Consider the following 17,841-nt stretch of genomic DNA (forward strand, 5'->3'; position numbering starts at 1 on the left):
ATCTGCAGCCCTCTTTCCAGCCTTGTTTTTAGTGGGATATGCCTGTACGAATCTGGTGAAGTGGTCGACTACAACCAGTATATATTCATACCCACCCCGGCTGGTCTCAAGGTGCAGAATGTCAGTGTATACGAGCTCTAGGGGTGAGCTCGATGACACTGTAAAAGCTGGCTTTTTTTGCTTAATGCAACGACATCGTCTGGTGATATATTCCTCAACCTCTCTCTTCATAAAGGGCCAATAAAAGCGATCTCTTACTAGGCTAAGGACTCTTTCCACGCCAACATGCCCCATGCTGTCATGTAGGTGTGAGAGGACAGTTTGTTTGTAAATGGCAGGCAGGACTAACTGCTTTCGGCTGGGTGTCTTCCTATAGAGTAGGCCATTTTCCACCTGCAGCCTGCTCCATTCATTCCAGACAATTTCCTTGTGGGCTTGTCAAATGTTCTACGAACCTCATCAGTTAGATCTCTGTTATTCTCCTTTAACTCCAACAATTTCCTGATAACAGGATCTTTCTGCTGCTCATCTGAAAGCTCTTTGCAGCTGATGACTGGAAATGTTTCAGTGTCTGCATGTGTTTGGTGTTGTGATGTTATGTTGAGGGCTGCCACCCATGCTACATCCCCTTTTTTGGCCATCCTAGTTCCCTCCCAAGTGGCACACATTGCCTCTTCTGGTAGTCTTTCTGAGCACTGATCCATAAAATCCAGAATGTAGCTAAACCCATTTTTGGTTAGTGTGTTATTTTAAAATATTAAATTTTTTCAGACCATTGTTGGTTTAATCTAGTTTAAACCACTCCACTGGATCAGAATAGAGGCACAAAAATAAAACCATACAGTTCCTGTACCTGACCATTTTGAAGCATTCAAGCGCTTAAAAGACACCAAACTCATGGTTAGCTCACAGCGTTGTGTCTGCATGTAACAAACATAAAATAACATAAAATAGGAATTTTACACCAACAAGGTGATTCTCAAAGAGCTATTAACTAAAAACTCGGTATATCTCAGCTGGGTGTGCAGCGTGCTTTTAAAAACAGCAGATGAAAGTGTCTGAATGGTCTTCAGACAAAAAAAGAAAAGCTAAAGCAAGTGCCTTTACTGGAGTAACTGAAACATAATCATTTTAATAATGAAAGGAGAGCAGCAGAAACAGGTGGAAACCTCTGCTGGAGTGTCTCAAACATCAAACTGTGTTTTAAAAATGCTGAATGATTTTTCTCTCTGACGGATTCTTTGCTTCTTTCGTTTGCAGCAGTGTTTAGTGTTTGTGAGTGTACGTTTACGGCGGCTCGTTCAAACATCACCATCAGAGCTCATGGAGAAAATGATCTGAGACGATCTTTCTGCTGACATCAACAACGTCCACCGTCTCTTTACTTAAGCAGTCTGTGCACTGTGGCATTTCCTCACATATTCTCTTTGGTTCATGATGTTACTTCATTGAGGTCAAAGGTCACTGATTTCACCTGTTCAATCATGCCTACTGGCCAATTTTCCAGCCTCTTATTTGTCAGATAAGGATTAGCACAGCGAGGCTTCTTCTCAGTAGTTTCCTTCTAACCTTTTTATTTGTCATCAGCACCACAGCATCAGTAATGAAAACACACAGGCTCCATTCTGATTGGACGGTTTAACATTTTTATTTATTCACTGGCTTTAGTGCACATTGTGCTGCAGCTCTTCTTCTGTGGTTCTTTGTACATAAACTCTTTATTCCCCTTTTTTTTTTAAAAAAAGAGGAGGATTTTTGGCACCTTCAAAACACATTTCACAAATATCCTTGTCTCCTTCTTTTCTGCATCAGACTGAAGCATCTGTTATCTTTTACTTGGACACAAACAGATCACTGCTGTTCAGGATGACTGGAAATCTCACCAAGCAGCAAATGATGCATTTCTCTGATAATTCTTAGTCTTTTGTTTTTTATTTATTGAGATTGAGGAAATTAAAAAAGCCAAATTATTTATTCCACTCTTTCTTGCCTTGTACCACCATATGTGCTGACAACTGTCACAGATTTGTCTTTAACCAGCAATAGGGGTCCCCTCAGCCCCCCCTGGAGTGTACGCCCCTTGCTGCAGTGATATAACAACACTTATTTTTAGGAATTGTTGCCACCACAAATCCCCCCGAAGCTATGCCCCTTATTAATAAATAGGTTTTTAATGGATCAAAATCTCCATAGCGATCTATAAAATGACTTTAAATCGCCTCCTTTTGACACATTGTTTACTTTTTAATACCTTTTTCAGTGAGCCTTGTGTAAGTTTTTGTACTTTAAATACTCTGATCAACATATTTTTACTTCTTTTCTAATAAAATCTCAACATGATAAAATACCGGAAGATTCGCTCCACCTCTTTTCACATTATATGAACAGTTGCAGTTGCACTGAGGCATAGATTGGTCAAAAATACATTATTGACCCTCTTCCTCCTCCTCCTCCTCGTCATTGTCCTCACCGTCGCTCTCCTCTAGTAGTCGGGACTAGGGAGCCAGCCTCTGTGCCACAGCCGCTGTTATGGCAGCGCCCTTCCCACTGCTGTCCTCCGAGACGAAGAAGGTGATGTTACACTGAGGGGCGAGCAGGCGCATCGCCTTCTGGAGCTTACTGCTGAAGCTGGAAAAGGAAGCAAAGAGAGAGGGAGGTGTTTAAAGGACAGAACTGCCAGATTTCACCGTTTAATGAGTTGCAAAAAAACAAAAACAAAATAAGAAATGGGTTTCACTAATCTACACAAGGTCAAAATTATAGCTACAGGCTCAAATCTATGCATACACCCAAATGTGGTCCTGAAGGTACTACAGTGTCTTGTAAGTCTAGGCCTATCGATATAGTGATAACGATTGGTAGTTTCTCTTTGCCAGAATAAAAAGGATTTGACAGCAGATACTGGATTGACCGATACTCAGAACAATGGGAAAGTCTATGAAACTCAGGAAATCTAGGTTGGGATGTTCTCTTGGAGCCATTTCTAAATAACTGCAGATTCAGAGATCATCAGCTCAATGTGTCTCCACTTTGCTGAGGGTCTGAAACAATATCCAAACTGTCTCCCTCAGAAGAGGGAAAACTGGTCAGGATGTTCAGGAACAACCCAACAACCACCAAACTGCTGAAGCACCAGCGTCACTGTCCACAGTGAGGTCAATTTTATACGTCCATCAACTGAAAGGATGTCGACCAAGAAAGAAGTTCCTCCTTCAAGCTTGACTGAAATTTGCAGCGTCCCACATGGACAAGCGCTTCATAATACAGCCTAGGACTACGGGTATCATTCCCCTGAAATTGAATGGAATTTTATTTTAAATTACAATTTAATTATATCTACCTAAAGATATTTAAAGGTGGACATACACAATGTAAAATTACTTACATAGTACATATATTTACCCAAACACATCAAAATTGTTTACGCGATGAATAAAGCAGGCTAATATTAAGCTTGTGGAAATGCCTTCCCAAAGCCCTGACGCCAACCCTACTGAAAATATGGACTATGCTTAAAAGCCGGGTCTGTGCCAGGAAACCAACTAGTTTAAATGAACTCTACAAAAATTGGCAAGAAAAGTGATCAAATATTTAACCAGAGTTATGGCGGAGGCTTGTTGACGGCTACTAAAAGTGTCTGGTCAAAGTACAACTTGCTAAAGAAGACTTAACCTAGTATTAATGGGAGTGTATGAATATATCTGAACCTGAATGTACAGAATAGTGCACTCAGTTCTTGTTTTTAAAGTCATTAAAAGTGTACTCTGTACAATCTTTCCAAATAATGTTTAAATATGCCTATTAGAAAAGACTGGTTACTTAATATCAGTAAACCAAGTGAAGTTTGGTTAAATGTTCAAATGTCTTTGCTCTGTTCACCAAATGCCTCTTACGTGGGGTGTTTTCTGTACACTGTCCCGTCCACCCCGACAGTGGTCTCCAGATGGTCCAGTTTGCGGTTGTTACGGATGCGGTTGACGAGGGTTGCCAGGGCGGCAGCACAGAGATGGGCCGAGCGTGAGGAGATAGTGTCGCAGACCAGGTGCACCACAGACGCGTCGACCGGATCCCAAACCAGACCCAACTCAGTCAGAATCTTCATGGCGTTCTCCAAACCGCTGTCCGGCCTGAGCACCAGACAAAGTGGTTAGATAATAAAGACCAGGAGAGACTGCTGGAAACAAGGAAAAAGCAAAAGACTCACTCCTCAATCTCAGAGATAAACTTGGTCTCAAACTGTCCTGGGGTCCCCAATGCCTTCGATATCTGTCCTTTAAACAGCAGCTTGTCCTTGGTCATCTTCACCAGCACCAGTCGAACGATTTCTCCCAAATACATGCCGCTGATCATCTTCTCAAAGCTACAGGAGAACGCACATAATCAGGACAGAAACTCTCACAAACATTAGCTATCAGTTTCTAACTTCTGCTGTGGCCAAAAATTATTGTATAGATTGTATTAGAAGTTGTATCAAAGACTTATCTGAAGCTGATCACATGAACGGGAGAGGTGTGTTATGATTCTGAATAGTTGTGAAACATACATGTGCACGCCGGGGCTGATGGAGGTCTTGTCCACTTCCACGTCGAACTCAGTCAGGATGTCAGCCAAGGATCTGTCATCCCCAAAGCCGCCCCACTCCGTGTTGATGCACATCCGTCCGTCCTCGCCCTCAATACGCTTCACATTCTTCATTTCCTCCATGTAGCAGGCATTGGTTCCTGTACCTGCAGGAAAATGTTGTTTAGATTAAACCGCAAAGCATTTAGCAGCTTAAGCTGGGCATACACTGTGCGATTTTTTCAGTCGCGTTATTCAGCTTCAGCTCAAACTGCACGATTGACTTGCAGGGGTTAGAAGTTCGTCGGTCACGATGCAGGGTCTCACACTATACGGCCCGATGCTCTGATGCGACCTGAGTGCTCACACTGTGCGTCCATAAATTGAAGGTTATAACGGAAATTCTGTCGCTCGCTCTCCCTCTCTGTCTTTCACTCACACAGACTCACACCACCACCATCAACTTTGCTAAATTGCTAATGAAAAACACTGATCAGGCAGCTGTGATTGAGCAGCAGTGTAGATCCAACTATTTTCACGATTGTTGTGGTCGTGATAATTTTGTGATGCCACATCGAAAAGACTCAGATGAGCTTTCCAAAGTTCTACAAGTGCATCCATCGCTTGTGTCCAGATCACACACTGCACTGCTGTGCTACTCCCTCTTTTTCACCGACATTTATGTGTTTGCACGTGCGCAGTGTGAGCGGCTGAGGTGACACCCTCACGACGGTCGGGAGGATTTCAAACAGGTTTGAAATCCTCCCGACCAAGCGATTGATGATCGGGAGCTGGTCGTGAGGTGTTAATCGCTTCTCGTTACCCCATGTATACTACACGATGAATGACGCATGATGAAGGCCAAACACGGACCGATCAACAAAATGGTCGCACGACTGAAAAATCGGCTCAAAATGGGCCAAAAATCGCACAGTGTAAGCCCAGCATTAGAAGAGTCAAAATCATAATAAAAGGGAATTATTTGCTACTCCAAATTGACCCCAAAATGTCATAAAATTAAAATATAATTTTATGATATTTTAAAATATAAAAATTAAAATCTAGGTCTTGGTCCTCCAAGACCTAGATATAGCAATGAATGTTTGGCCCAAATATGGCAAATATGTACACTTGTGGGCCACACCGTTCTGTGACTCCTTCACCTATGGGCAGATGTCACTTGTCATTCAGGCTACATCTGGCTAAGACAGCAGCTGCTGCATCTGTGTAAAAAACATTGTAGCTACTGTGACATCATTCTCTGTTGTTTGAGTAAATTTGGGGGCTTGTCCGGGATTCTGAGCCAAGAAGCATCATAACCAAAGCACAAATCATACTCTGATATCACTTTTTCTGGGTCTAAAACTTGCTATTACAGTACTACAAATAACATCTACTTTATAATACTATAAAGTAGATCCGTGAACAGTAGCTTGTAATGTAAGCCTGGAATTTATTTTTTTCTTTAGGGACTATCATTTAGATAATTTTATCTTCAGTGAGACTCAAAAATGGTGACTGAGAAGAAAAACATGGTCAGGAAACTTTTTACTGAGGTGAAGGGGTCAAAGGGCCATCTTTTCAATGACTTTTATCCAATTTGCCTTCTTCGTAAAAACAAAGACATCTCCCCCTGCTGGTGATTAGAAGGACTGCAATTTTATTTTTAAATCCCAGAGGCTGAATCCATCTTGTATAAAAAGTAAGACTTTCATGTTTTCATGTTTGTGTACTTCTTGCCTTCTTGTGACTGTGGCTCTTTAGGGGTCATTTTTTTTCTGCTTTGCGTCTCTTTGTGGTTGTTTTGTGTATTTATATAGCTGCTTTTAGGTCTTTGTTGTGGATGTTTTATCCATTCAGTAATTTATCTATGACCTCAATAAACCGACCACTCATCATCTTGTCAGTGTGTTCGGGGGGTGCAGGCAAACACAGCTCAGTCAGACAGATGTGAGGTTTATCTGAGGACCGTCCCACTCTATTTATAAAGCACAACAGCATGGCTGATTAAAGTGCTGTACAATAACGGCAAACATAAAAGACAAACACAGACAAAGACATCCCAGAGTTCTTTACTTATTGAAATTATGGTTACCAATGATCATGCCGATTTCACAGCTCTGGTCAATGTAGCCGCAGCTCATCATCGTTCCCACTGTGTCGTTCACCATGGCAACCGAGCCAATATGACAGTCCTGCAGAGAAGAAGACAGGCAGACAGTTGCATTTATGTCTCGCCTATTCACAAATATCCTGCCTACACAGAGAGAGAAAGTGCCACGGTGCTTTTAATCTGCACCTCAGCAGCATTCACAGAGAGATGAAGTGGGAAGAATTACTCGCCGATTCAAATATGAGGCCCACAAACAATTTAACATAACATTTTCTGTCAGCACATCAGCACGTGGTGCTACTGATTTTATCCCTTACAGTTAAGTCCACGTCTTTTTAGACAATGACAGATTTTTTTGTAGCTTTGCTTATGCACTCGTGGCTGGTATACGAACTGCAGTTATTCTGATGCTCGAACATCATGAGTGAGTTTGCATCAACTGAAACAGCAATGAGATACACACAAGTCTGCTCTGCACTGTATGCAGTGTAACTGAGTGTGTGTGTATAAAGAAACATTGTGCTGAAGGGTAAAACACTAAAACGCTGCAGCTGGAAGAACGGCTCTGCAGGCCAGAGCTGAAAGACATGAATGTGATTTCTGGTTTTTTTGGACCGACCCGTTTCCTGTGAATGGCCTCTTTCAGTAACTGGACCACGTCTTTCCCCTCCACCTCGGAGCACTTGAAGCCTTTGGTCCAGTGGATCAGAATGCTCTGTGCAGAAAAACACAATTTACAGAATCTATCAGTGACATTACCGTGAATGCGAGGACTGACACTGAGTTCACCTCAGAAAGAAAATCTGCTTTCAGGAATGTTTGGACTGCAGGAGGAGGCACAGAAACTCCGGGGAGAGTCCAGGGTCTCTAAAGGTCACCCTTCTTGGATCTCTGTGGTAGTTTTTTTAGGTTTTGCCTCTTTGTTTATGTCTTCTGCACTTTTGTGATAGTTTTCTGTCTCTGTGATTATTTCTGATCATTTTCTTTTCCTTCTAAAAACTCATCTAAACCACCTTTAAAACCATGAACAGCCTAACCAGCTACAGGCTACACTGCTGATGTCTCCTCAAACAGCCGAAACACACAGGTCACTGTTGTGTATTTACACTGTGTGTGTGTGTGTGTGTGTGTGTGTGTGTGTGTGTGTGTGAGACCTTGTCGATTTCCAGCTGTTCACAGGGGAAGGAGAAGGTGAAGCCCAGAGGAAGAGTTTGACCCTTCAGCTTCTGAGACTTAAGGAAATGTCTGAGACAGGTGGCGATGTAGTTGAACAGCTGCACAGAGACAGACGTGAATTTTGGGGATTTGCACGCTTCCGTTTGCTTTGTTTTCCTTCAGTGTGTATTTGTGTCACCTGTTCTCCTTTTCCCACCATCATTGCCTGCGGGATGGTGCAGATCTGACTGCCCATCTTCAGAACCTTCTGTGCCTCCTCCAGACGGACGTGAAGCACACGAAAGTTTGTTCCTCCCAGATCCAACGCCAGGAAGTCGCCTTTCTCTGCCGACCACATGATGAAGATTTAGTTACAGGAAGCCATCTTTAAAATATGATTATAGCTTTTATAATTATAATACCACCCTTTTATTTCCCTGCACAGGTCTCTGACAATCTAAAGTGGAGGAAGTTGTGAATTACTGAGTGTTTTCATCATTGCTGCAGTGCCAATGCAGACATGCTATCAGACCCCGTTCACCTCCCGGCCAACAACTGTTCGACCTGCGAATCACTGAAAACCCTCCCACAGCCATTTAAGCTTTAACCGCTTAGATTCACCACATCAGCAGCTAGCTGTCTTGGGTTCTTCTACTGTAGTGACGTGAAGACGACTGAAGCCTTAAACATTAATTTTTGCACTGATACAAAAACCCAATCACAGCACGTGCCAGTGGGGAATCAGCTTTGTCCCAGTGTGCACATAAAACACAAATATGTAGGACTGCTTTTTTTTATCTGGACAATATCTAAATTAGAAACAGCCTGTCTCAGAGTGATGCTCAAAAACTACTTCATGCATTTATTACTTCTAAGCTGGACAACTGTAAAGCTTTATTATCAGGATAATAGTTCCTATAAAGCCTCCAAACGCAGCAGCAGGAGTACAAACAGGAACTATAAGATATCATCATTCTCTCATACTGGCTTCTCTTCACTGGCTCCATGTTAAATAGAGACTGAATTTAAAGTCATTCTCCTCACATGTAAAGTCACAAATGTCTTAATTTTAAGAGAAACAGTCACAGAGCTTAATCAATAGGACACATCTGGACTGTAGCTCCAGGCCTCACGTGGTGTGAGCATGTGTAGACAGCAGCCGGAGGGTAAACCACACAGTTCTGTTTTTTATGGGAAGATTCAAAATTTGACTTTTATCTGAAAATGTCCTTACCCGTCCCATCAGGCGTGGCCCTGACAAAGGTGGGCAGCATCTTGACGGGCGCCTTGTGGTGCGAGTGCTTCCCTAAACCTCGGATCAGATCCTTCCTGAGCCGAGCCGAAACCTCCTGCAGCATCTCCGTAGACAGCTGGAAAGGCTGCAGGTACTTCTTCACCTGCAGAGGGAGGCCATGTCACGTGAACAGCATAGAGACATAAAGGTGTTCAGGGTGTCAACACTGCCCACACGTCAGTGCCCTCCAGGGAAACCCAAACGAGGCAACTGCGTCGTTAAACCACGTTTAACCACAAGATGGCGACAGCCCTGCCGATGCATCTCCATCCAGGTGAAACACATTCTGAATTATTCCCTCAGTCGGAGTTCCTGAAGCTACGTGACAAACAAAGGCTACGTTCACACTGCAGGCGAAAGCGCATCAAATCCGATTTTTTTGACCCTATGCGACCCATATCCGATCATGGTATGACAGTGTGAACGGCACAAATCCGATATTTTCAAATCCGATCTGGGTCACTTTCGTATGTGGTACTGAATCCGATACATATCCGATGTTTTAGAAAGCGACTGCTGTGTGAACGGTCATGTCGCATTAAATCCGTCTTTTACGTCACTGACACAAGACAGACGCCAATCATCAGCGCCGGAGAAGCGCCGGAGAAGACATCGCGAACGCTTCCTGGCCATCCAGTGTAGATGTTAGTGAAACTGTTGGGAAGACAACGTGAACATTTTATTTGTACTGTATAATCTGCAAATTCTATCCTTTGAAGCACCGCTCCTCTCTAAAACAGCAATAAGGATCATTATTAGGTTATTTACATTATTATGTAAATAACAAAATAACTTAAAGCAAAAATTGGGAAACGTAAAGTCCGAAGTCTTTATATTAAGGGCCATCAGTCAAACAATATTGTTTGCTCTGGGTCTAAACAGAGCGAGTTGTGTGTGACGTCTTCTTTTGCGCATGCGGGCCGCTTTGATCGCTCACACTAGAGCGCGTTTGCTGTCGCATTTTATTTGTAGTGTGAACAAGCAGACCAAAAAATCGGATTTGATCAAAAAATCGGAATTGAGCATTAAGACCTGCAGTGTGAACGTAGCCAAAGAGGTTCTCAGATAAATGTGATCAAAGTGGTTCTGAGTTTTATGTTTGTTACTTTAAGAAGCTTTTAAAGGTCTAAAGCAGTAATCAATCTGTGTGGCTGTGTAGAAGTTTAACTTTACGTTTAGAGCTCATCTTCTCTGCTGTATCAAACTGTTATCAGTGGTTAAATTATTGATTCACAGTAAGAAATGAACCTGATATAAACCTAAACAGCAGCCACGGTTGGAGATCCTCTTGCTCTGAGTTAAACTTTGTCCCAGGATCAGATGCTGCCATGAAGCAGGGATACAAACGTGTCTGCCTCCTCTTTGTCTGAGACTGATCCCTGAGCTGCAGTACTTTTCCAGGAGCGAGTTTATTCTCCTCCACTGTCCTCGCTCCTCCTCGTGCCTTCACATGCTCGTTTCTGGGTTCCCCCCTCCCAGCAGACGAGGCTGACTTCATTCCTCCATCGAGACTCTGACAGGTAAATGTTTAGCCGGGAGGACATTCAACATTTGGAAGTGAAACTAAAGTTTTATGTGCTTCATTCAATTTAAAATAAACTTGAAACCAATGTGGTTCAAAAGTAACCGGACACCTCCTAGCTTAATATTTCTGCTGTAGCCTCAACACTGGCTTCTCACAGCTGATCTACAGGAAGTGAAGAAGAAGAAGATGAAGATGAAACCAGTTGCTGGCACTGTGGCTGCACAGCAAGTCAGGAAGGTGTTTCCTGTCGTAAAATGGCTCAGGGCGATCCGGGTTTGGCTGGCACTCTTGTGGCAGTCGAGGAAATTCAGCGCTCAGAGTTAAACATATTTTCACTCGTGATTCATGTGTTTGATTCATCGTGTGGCTCAGGTACAGCTGCCCTATGCTACTGTACAGAGTCAATTATACGTTTTTGCTTTGCTGATTTTCTCGGTGCCTTTCTATTCTCTCACATAGAGCCTAGGTGTCTGTGTAACAGCGTTTGTGCTGTGTATGTATGTAGAGCGCATACATGTTCTGGACAGGTTCTGCATACTTTGAAGCTTCAGTGAGACACGGCAGTGAGACCTGCTTGTTGCCATGGAGGCCTTTTGAAGCCAAAAGTGTGGATGAAACGGAGTCCAAGCTGTGCCGAGTAATGGACTCATTAATGTGTGAATTTTACTCACTGAAACTGAAGCACAAACTTCAGAATGGTCTGAAACAGTAATATTAGTCAGAGAATCTATTAAAAATGCCCCAAACATCGTAAGCGATGAAGGCTAGCAGCTACATGTGGACGTGTTTATTTCTGACAAAAGGTTTTAACACGGCAGTTTCTGACTGACTGCTGGAGCCTCACATGGACGGTAGAGGAACTGCAGCACTCCTTTATTCAGCTCCAGAGGTTGAGCCGTGGTCGTTCTGATAATTACTGATAAAACAAATGATTCTGCAAAAACAAAGCTGATTTATGCAGAACAAAGTAAACGCTCCGGAAAAAAGGAACGCATTCCTGGAAGATGAAATCCTCGACTTGGACACATCCACTGAGCGTGGATGTGTTCATGACTTTGTTCTTAGTTCATGTTTAACATTGGAGCCATATTTTTTCTGTGGCGCTGGTCTCAGAGTTTCCCTCATTTCTGTATTTTCTGACTGAGAATTTAAATCTTCTCGTAGGTCGTCCTCTTCTCTCCATCTTATCTTTGAGACTTCGTGGCACCACATCACCCCAACAGGGCGCTCCTTTAGGCTTCCCATAATGCACTGACTGTTTGTTCTATACACCAGTCTGAATTTAATTATTAGTTATTATTAATCTCTGGCTCTCTTCTCTTCTTTTCAGTCATGTTTTCCTCCCCTCCCTGAGCCTGGTTCTGCTGGAGGTTTCTTCCTGTTAAAAGAGAGTTTTTCCTTCCCACTGTCACCAAAGCACTCGCTCAATGGGTTTTCTCTCTACCTTATATATAATATAAAGCGCCCCGAGGTGACTGTTGTTGTCATTTGGCACTATACAAATAAAACTGAATTGAACTGAGTAACGATTCAGAGAAATTCCCTCAAATTTTCAACAGTTTGGAGTCACATTTTTGCTGTGGTCTCAGAGTTTCCTTCATTTCATTGTTTTCTGACTGTGAACTTAAACTTTTTCCTTAGATGTCCGTTATGGTCCCGAAATACTATTTCTAATATTCTCGGATACTTTTAACTCCTCATCTGGTGAATACTCAGATTTTTCTTCTGGCACAGACACTTTAGAGGATCAATTCAACTTTACTGGCTGACTGATTTCATCCTGGAACAAACCGGTGTTCTTTATATTAGTTTAGTCACGTTTGTTTTGTTTTGCTTATTGTTGTCAGGGATCAGTCACCAGCATCATGGACATGGACCTGCAAACCGAAGGTTGCTGAAACCTTTGGTCTTGGTGACAGTCTTTGGCGATCATCGTGGGAGTCATCAGAGCCTCGCCCTTAAAAACCTCATAAAAAGAAACAAACTCCCTGGATGTCGTAGAAATCGATGCGATTGTGCTGCTTGTCACGAACACAAGTGAGATGGAGGTTTTGTGGAAATAAGGAGGAGGTTTGGCTCCGATTTCTTATTCATGAAGTTGCAGCTGAAAAACTGAAAGTTGTCACTTCAAAAATGATAAAATACATAAAGTCATGATTAAAGTTAGTAAACCAGTGACCAGTGTTGGGACTAACGCGTTATTAAGTAACGCGTTACAGTAACTACGTTATTATTGTGGTAACGAGCACGGTAACTAGTTATTATGCCAAAACCAGGAACGCGTTACTCGTTACTGGGATTTAGATAGGCTCGTTACTCGTTACTTCGTGTGGTGGATATCGCGGAGCTTCCACAGATTCAATAACATTAGCAAGTGGTGGAAGCCAGCAGGTGGATGAAGGAAAAGGGAGGCAAGAGGAGGAGAGACCCGAAGCGGCCGCCGGTCCGCGTGTCAGGTGAACTGAACTTCAGGTAAGAAGTTATGACCTGCAGTCTATCTGGGTCAGATATAAACCAAGTTTAGGTGGAGTTTATTTTCGGTATGCTGACATTTTCGTACTGCGTGCTAGCTAGCATGACAGAGTTTCTATACAGCTGTGTGGGTGCTATATTGATGTTGAACTTTATTTTGTTCATACGGTTAATTATTAGAGTTGCCAACCGTCCAGTAAAAAACAGAATCGTCTCATATTCAGAGAAAATATTACGCGTTTCGTACTGAGGTGAAAAGGAACAGTTTGTCCCGGACTTCAGCTACAATGAAAAAGACACAAAGCTGAAGCTGCACAGCTGCCTCTTCTTCTCTCATTCTCTCCCGTTTCTACTTCAATCACGAAACTGATCAATGATCAGCTGATCGGCTTTTCTCTCTTGTTTATTTATCGCCCACTTTGCGCCAGAAAGAGGAAACCAGCGGATGTCGCGTTAAACAACAGCAGCACGTTTAAGCTTGATCAGCTGTTGTTAGAATTTATTTAATATTAATTTCTAGTATCAGCTGATGTTTGCTGGAGCCACAGCTGTAAAGCTGCTGGTCATGATATCGGTTTGGTTATCTGGTGAGAGGGAAACATGCAGATGAAACCAGGAGATGTCCTTACTGAATCATCAGAGCTGAACAGGTGATGGAGAAACAGGTTTACCTTTTAGGTGACATGAATGAGTTGAAGGGAAGTTATGAGCTGTTTCTGAGAGACAAATAACACCAGGATCCTTTTCTACGTAGCTGACAGCTGGTAACTGTGCAGGGGCGGGTCTAGCAAAGTGTTGCCAGGGGGCCAGGTAGGGCATTAACAGGGAAAGGGGGGCACAAGGAAATACTTCTTTATTATTCTCATTTAAAATGTCTCGCTTTAAAAAAAAATAATTATCTGAGTCTTACAACAAACGATTGATAGATTGATACATATATACCATCAGAACAGTGTACATCACTGTCACAACAGTGTTTGTTTTCGTTCAAAGGCTTTATGATTTTTCCTATAATGGTGGGCCGGTCTCTAGTCAAAATGCCCGGGACTATTTTTTTGTCCCAGTCCAGCCCTGGATGCAGCTCATCTGCAGTCTGGTGTTACCTACATCTTCCTATTCAGAAGGCAGAATTTCCAAGTTCTGAGTACAATCAAAAGCACCACGACTGCAGTTTTTGTGTTGGATGTAAAAAGCAGGCTAGAATCATGGCGGCGGTCAACGACGGTCCAGGCGTGGGATTTCTCTCGTGGAAATGTGCACATTATTTTTTCCTTTCTATTGGTAGGTGGCACAGTGCACTTGTGGCAAGTAAGCAAGCTAGAAGACTGGCAGTCTGGCTGGGTATCCAGTTACAGAAGCAACACATTAACAAGAGAATTCTGAGTAAAACCAAAGTTACTTTCCCTAGTAACTAGTTACTCTGAAAGTAACGAGTAACTTGAAGTAACTGAGTTACTTTTTTAGAGAAGTAACTAGTAATGTAACTAAGTTACTAATTTAAAGTAACTTACCCAACACTGCCAGTGACTGACCATAAATCTGACAAATGAAAAAATATGATTCTTTGTTCCTGTTTTTTCCTGACCTCTGTCAGGATTTCACTCAGCTGTAAAGAGGACTTCACTAATGGTCTGCGGCAGTTCGCAGCTACTTTCTGTTCTTTGTGTACTTTAAATATTCACCTGCTCTGTTTACATCTGTGTACCGAGTGCTTCGTGCTTTCGTGTGAAGATTATTATATTGCTGTTTGCCACTCAGGGAGACGGGAATGTTGGTTTTTCATGTGATTTTAGCCCGGTTTTTATGCCCATTTTCATTTTTTACACTGCTGTAAACAAACACAGATATTTAAACACACATACTTTATGGACTCTCCTTTCTTCAATGTGCAAGATACTTGGTACCAGGCTGTACGAGTCTTTGAGTGGTCCCGAGAGCGCTGGCTTCATTTTCCAGCCCTGAAGCCTGATGCTGAACCTCACTGAGCAATGCTAGCAGCTGTGGCAATGTGTAAGACAACAGCTGGATCATTTTTCACCGAAAGAAGAATCCCCGTGACTTAAGCTAGCCTGAATTTTCTGATGAATTCTCAATAAACTTTGGTAGCTTTGCTCAGCACATTTAAAGTGTTAAATTCTTTAGTTTCTGACAAGTTATCTGCAAAGACAAAGATATCATCATCATCATGTGATTCAAGCTTTTGGATTTTCCCTTCTGATCAGTGCAATAAGAGGCTAAAACCATAACGTTAGACTGTGTCAGACTGAGCAAACATGCAGGACCCTTTAAGGTGATATTTACTCTAAAAGGTATTTTATAATTACTGTTAATAAACAATAAAATACATTTAATTGGTTTTGTATCTGCACAGGGACTTTTTAATGCTGTATTCTCATTAATTAGCATGCCAACATGCAGAAATAAAACATATCCTGTGTTCACTGAACCATACCATGTTGATCGTAGTGTATATATGCAAGTGTATCTTCCAAAACTCGTCTTAGATGTGTGACTAAATCGCAATCAAATGTACTAAATAAATTGCCTAGACCAGGATTATCAAGCTCTATATAACTAATCTCAAAATGAATGGTGACATGTACGTTACATGTACACTGTTGTGCAGTGGGACTTTGGGATCACTGGAATGTGTGGTCACATAATTAAATAAATGTTCATGAGACAGCAAAGCTAAAAGTGCCTGTGATTATTATTTTGTTGTATAAAATAAATATCTAGCTTGCAAAGAAAAACTATAAAATATGTATTCATGATTTATGCGTTTGGTGTTTATGGCGTGTGACTTTATAAAGTGATATAAAGAATATAAAAAAACAACAACATGATAAATTAAAACAGACTTCTGTGTTTTAAACATGAACGAGACGAACATGTGCTGCAGGCCTGGCAACAACTGCCTGTAGGTTGGGTTTTTGCTAGTTATCTATCAAATACTGTCTCTACCACAAAAACAAAACATACATACAACAAGGTGACACATACCTTACTGAGCACGTCCGGAGGGATGCCGTCATTTGCTTGTGTGTTGCTCATCTGGATGAAAACAGGTTAAAAGACGATGAATTAAGCTGACAGGGTTAAATTATCAGAAAAAGAGGACAATAAGACTCAGATAAAATTAAAGAAATAAAGATAATATGACGTCTTCTGAGACGTCGCCCCGTTGTTGCCCTGACAGGTTTTAAAAAAAATCCCGTGAGTTTACGGAACGTGTCGGTGGTCTGCATTTATTTGAGCCATGCCATAACCACAATGATTGTTCGTGAAACCTGACTGGTCTTATTCTGTGGTTACTGTTCATACAAAATGGGAAAGTATGGATGGACTCTTTGCCTCTGAAAACAACTTTGCTGCATGTCTAATTTGTACAACACTAAAAACATAAATGAGAGGATATCAGGACTGTAACAACCACAGCCTCAATTGTTGGACCACAGTTTTCATTGATACAGTTTTGGGGATTTTTTTTTTAAAGGGAATTAAAACATTGGGGCGGGGGGAAGTATTTTTACCACACTCACGATCAACTGATCAAGTGGACGCTTGTTGCTATCCAGCACCCAAAATATGTGTAAATTTCTACTTACTAAGGAGCAAGTTGAAATTTTGAGATACTTTTCTTTCAGTTGCATGAAGAAGCTTGCAGATGAATCAAATAATCATTAAAATAAACTCCATCGCTGAAACATGTTGCCTGAATGATCTGTAAAGATTAAAGCTAGCATGCTAACTTTTCATTAGCAGCGCCACGGGTGTCATGTCACAGGCAGATTATGTTTATTTTATTTAACAGAGGTAATACACAGTAATGAACACGAACACTGAAGTTAATTATGTAATGCCCAAAAAAAACTGTTTCAGTTTAGAATCAGACGGCAACCTCATGCTAATTTGGACAGTGTGTATTCTGCTGTGGTTTGCTAGGTGTTGCTAGGCAGAATTGATCTCAGAAATGATGCTGTGGTAAAAATGCAAAAAGTTGCACCTTTTGAAACATTGTGGTTTCAGCAGTTAGACACAGCTTTTCATTTAACAGTGAACTGTTTCTGTTTGTATTGCACTTTTTCCAGGTTTACTGCGCTCGGAGGTTCATGATTTTTAAGGTAACACCTTTATCTCTTTCACCTCAGTGATCCTTTCACGAGGGGAAAAATATGTTGTTCCCCGAGAGGTATCAGCAATCAATTTCACAGCAACTGCCTGCAACTACTTACAATTTTACAGTAAAAGTCAGAAAAGTAACATTTTGCTCACTGTGATAACCCTCAGAACTCATTATTAATAAACCTAACACTTTGCTATTAGAAAACATACATCTTATCCTTTAAAAAAAAATTTCTCCCAAGTCTTGGAAATCAGCAGCTGTGGCGTGTCCAGCGGGGTGGCCTGGGGGGGCACAGGCCACCCCCCCAACCAGACTGGCCACCCCAGGTGCCACCCCGAAGCCAAAACAATAAAATCCAATGAAATATCAAATGTACGATTATGTCTTCACAGTGAAGCTCAGATATCCGAGTGTAAGTGAATGCAGCATCGGCTTCTGCGCTATGAGCGTCATGTTAGCAAAGGTAGGAGAACCAAGCACGAAAGACAGCATCACAGAAAACAGTTTTTCGGCGAAAGATTAACAGTTTAACATAGCTGGACTGGCCATCGAGCATGGCGGAGCTTCCACAGCGGCTAGCAGGTGGATGAGGGAAG

At 41.9% G+C, this 17,841-nt stretch overlaps 1 protein-coding gene across 1 annotated transcript; it reads right to left on the reverse strand.

Moving 5' to 3' along the window:
* Nucleotides 1-1,654: 1,654 nt before the first annotated feature.
* LOC100712396 (hexokinase-2) lies at nucleotides 1,655-16,965 on the reverse strand. Its single transcript, XM_003451409.5, has 11 exons — nucleotides 16,728-16,965; nucleotides 16,123-16,173; nucleotides 9,063-9,225; nucleotides 8,028-8,173; nucleotides 7,828-7,947; nucleotides 7,293-7,388; nucleotides 6,656-6,755; nucleotides 4,544-4,727; nucleotides 4,205-4,360; nucleotides 3,894-4,127; nucleotides 1,655-2,628 (listed from the first exon to the last, which is right to left on the reverse strand). The coding sequence occupies exons 1-11, from the start codon at nucleotides 16,770-16,772 to the stop codon at nucleotides 2,496-2,498; spliced, it is 1,428 nt and encodes a 475-aa protein (XP_003451457.2). The 5' UTR covers nucleotides 16,773-16,965; the 3' UTR covers nucleotides 1,655-2,495.
* Between the last annotated feature and the right edge of the window lie 876 nt (nucleotides 16,966-17,841).

The sequence above is a fragment of the Oreochromis niloticus genome, linkage group LG10, assembly GCF_001858045.2.
Source record: "Oreochromis niloticus isolate F11D_XX linkage group LG10, O_niloticus_UMD_NMBU, whole genome shotgun sequence".
Lineage (NCBI taxonomy): Eukaryota > Metazoa > Chordata > Actinopteri > Cichliformes > Cichlidae > Oreochromis > Oreochromis niloticus.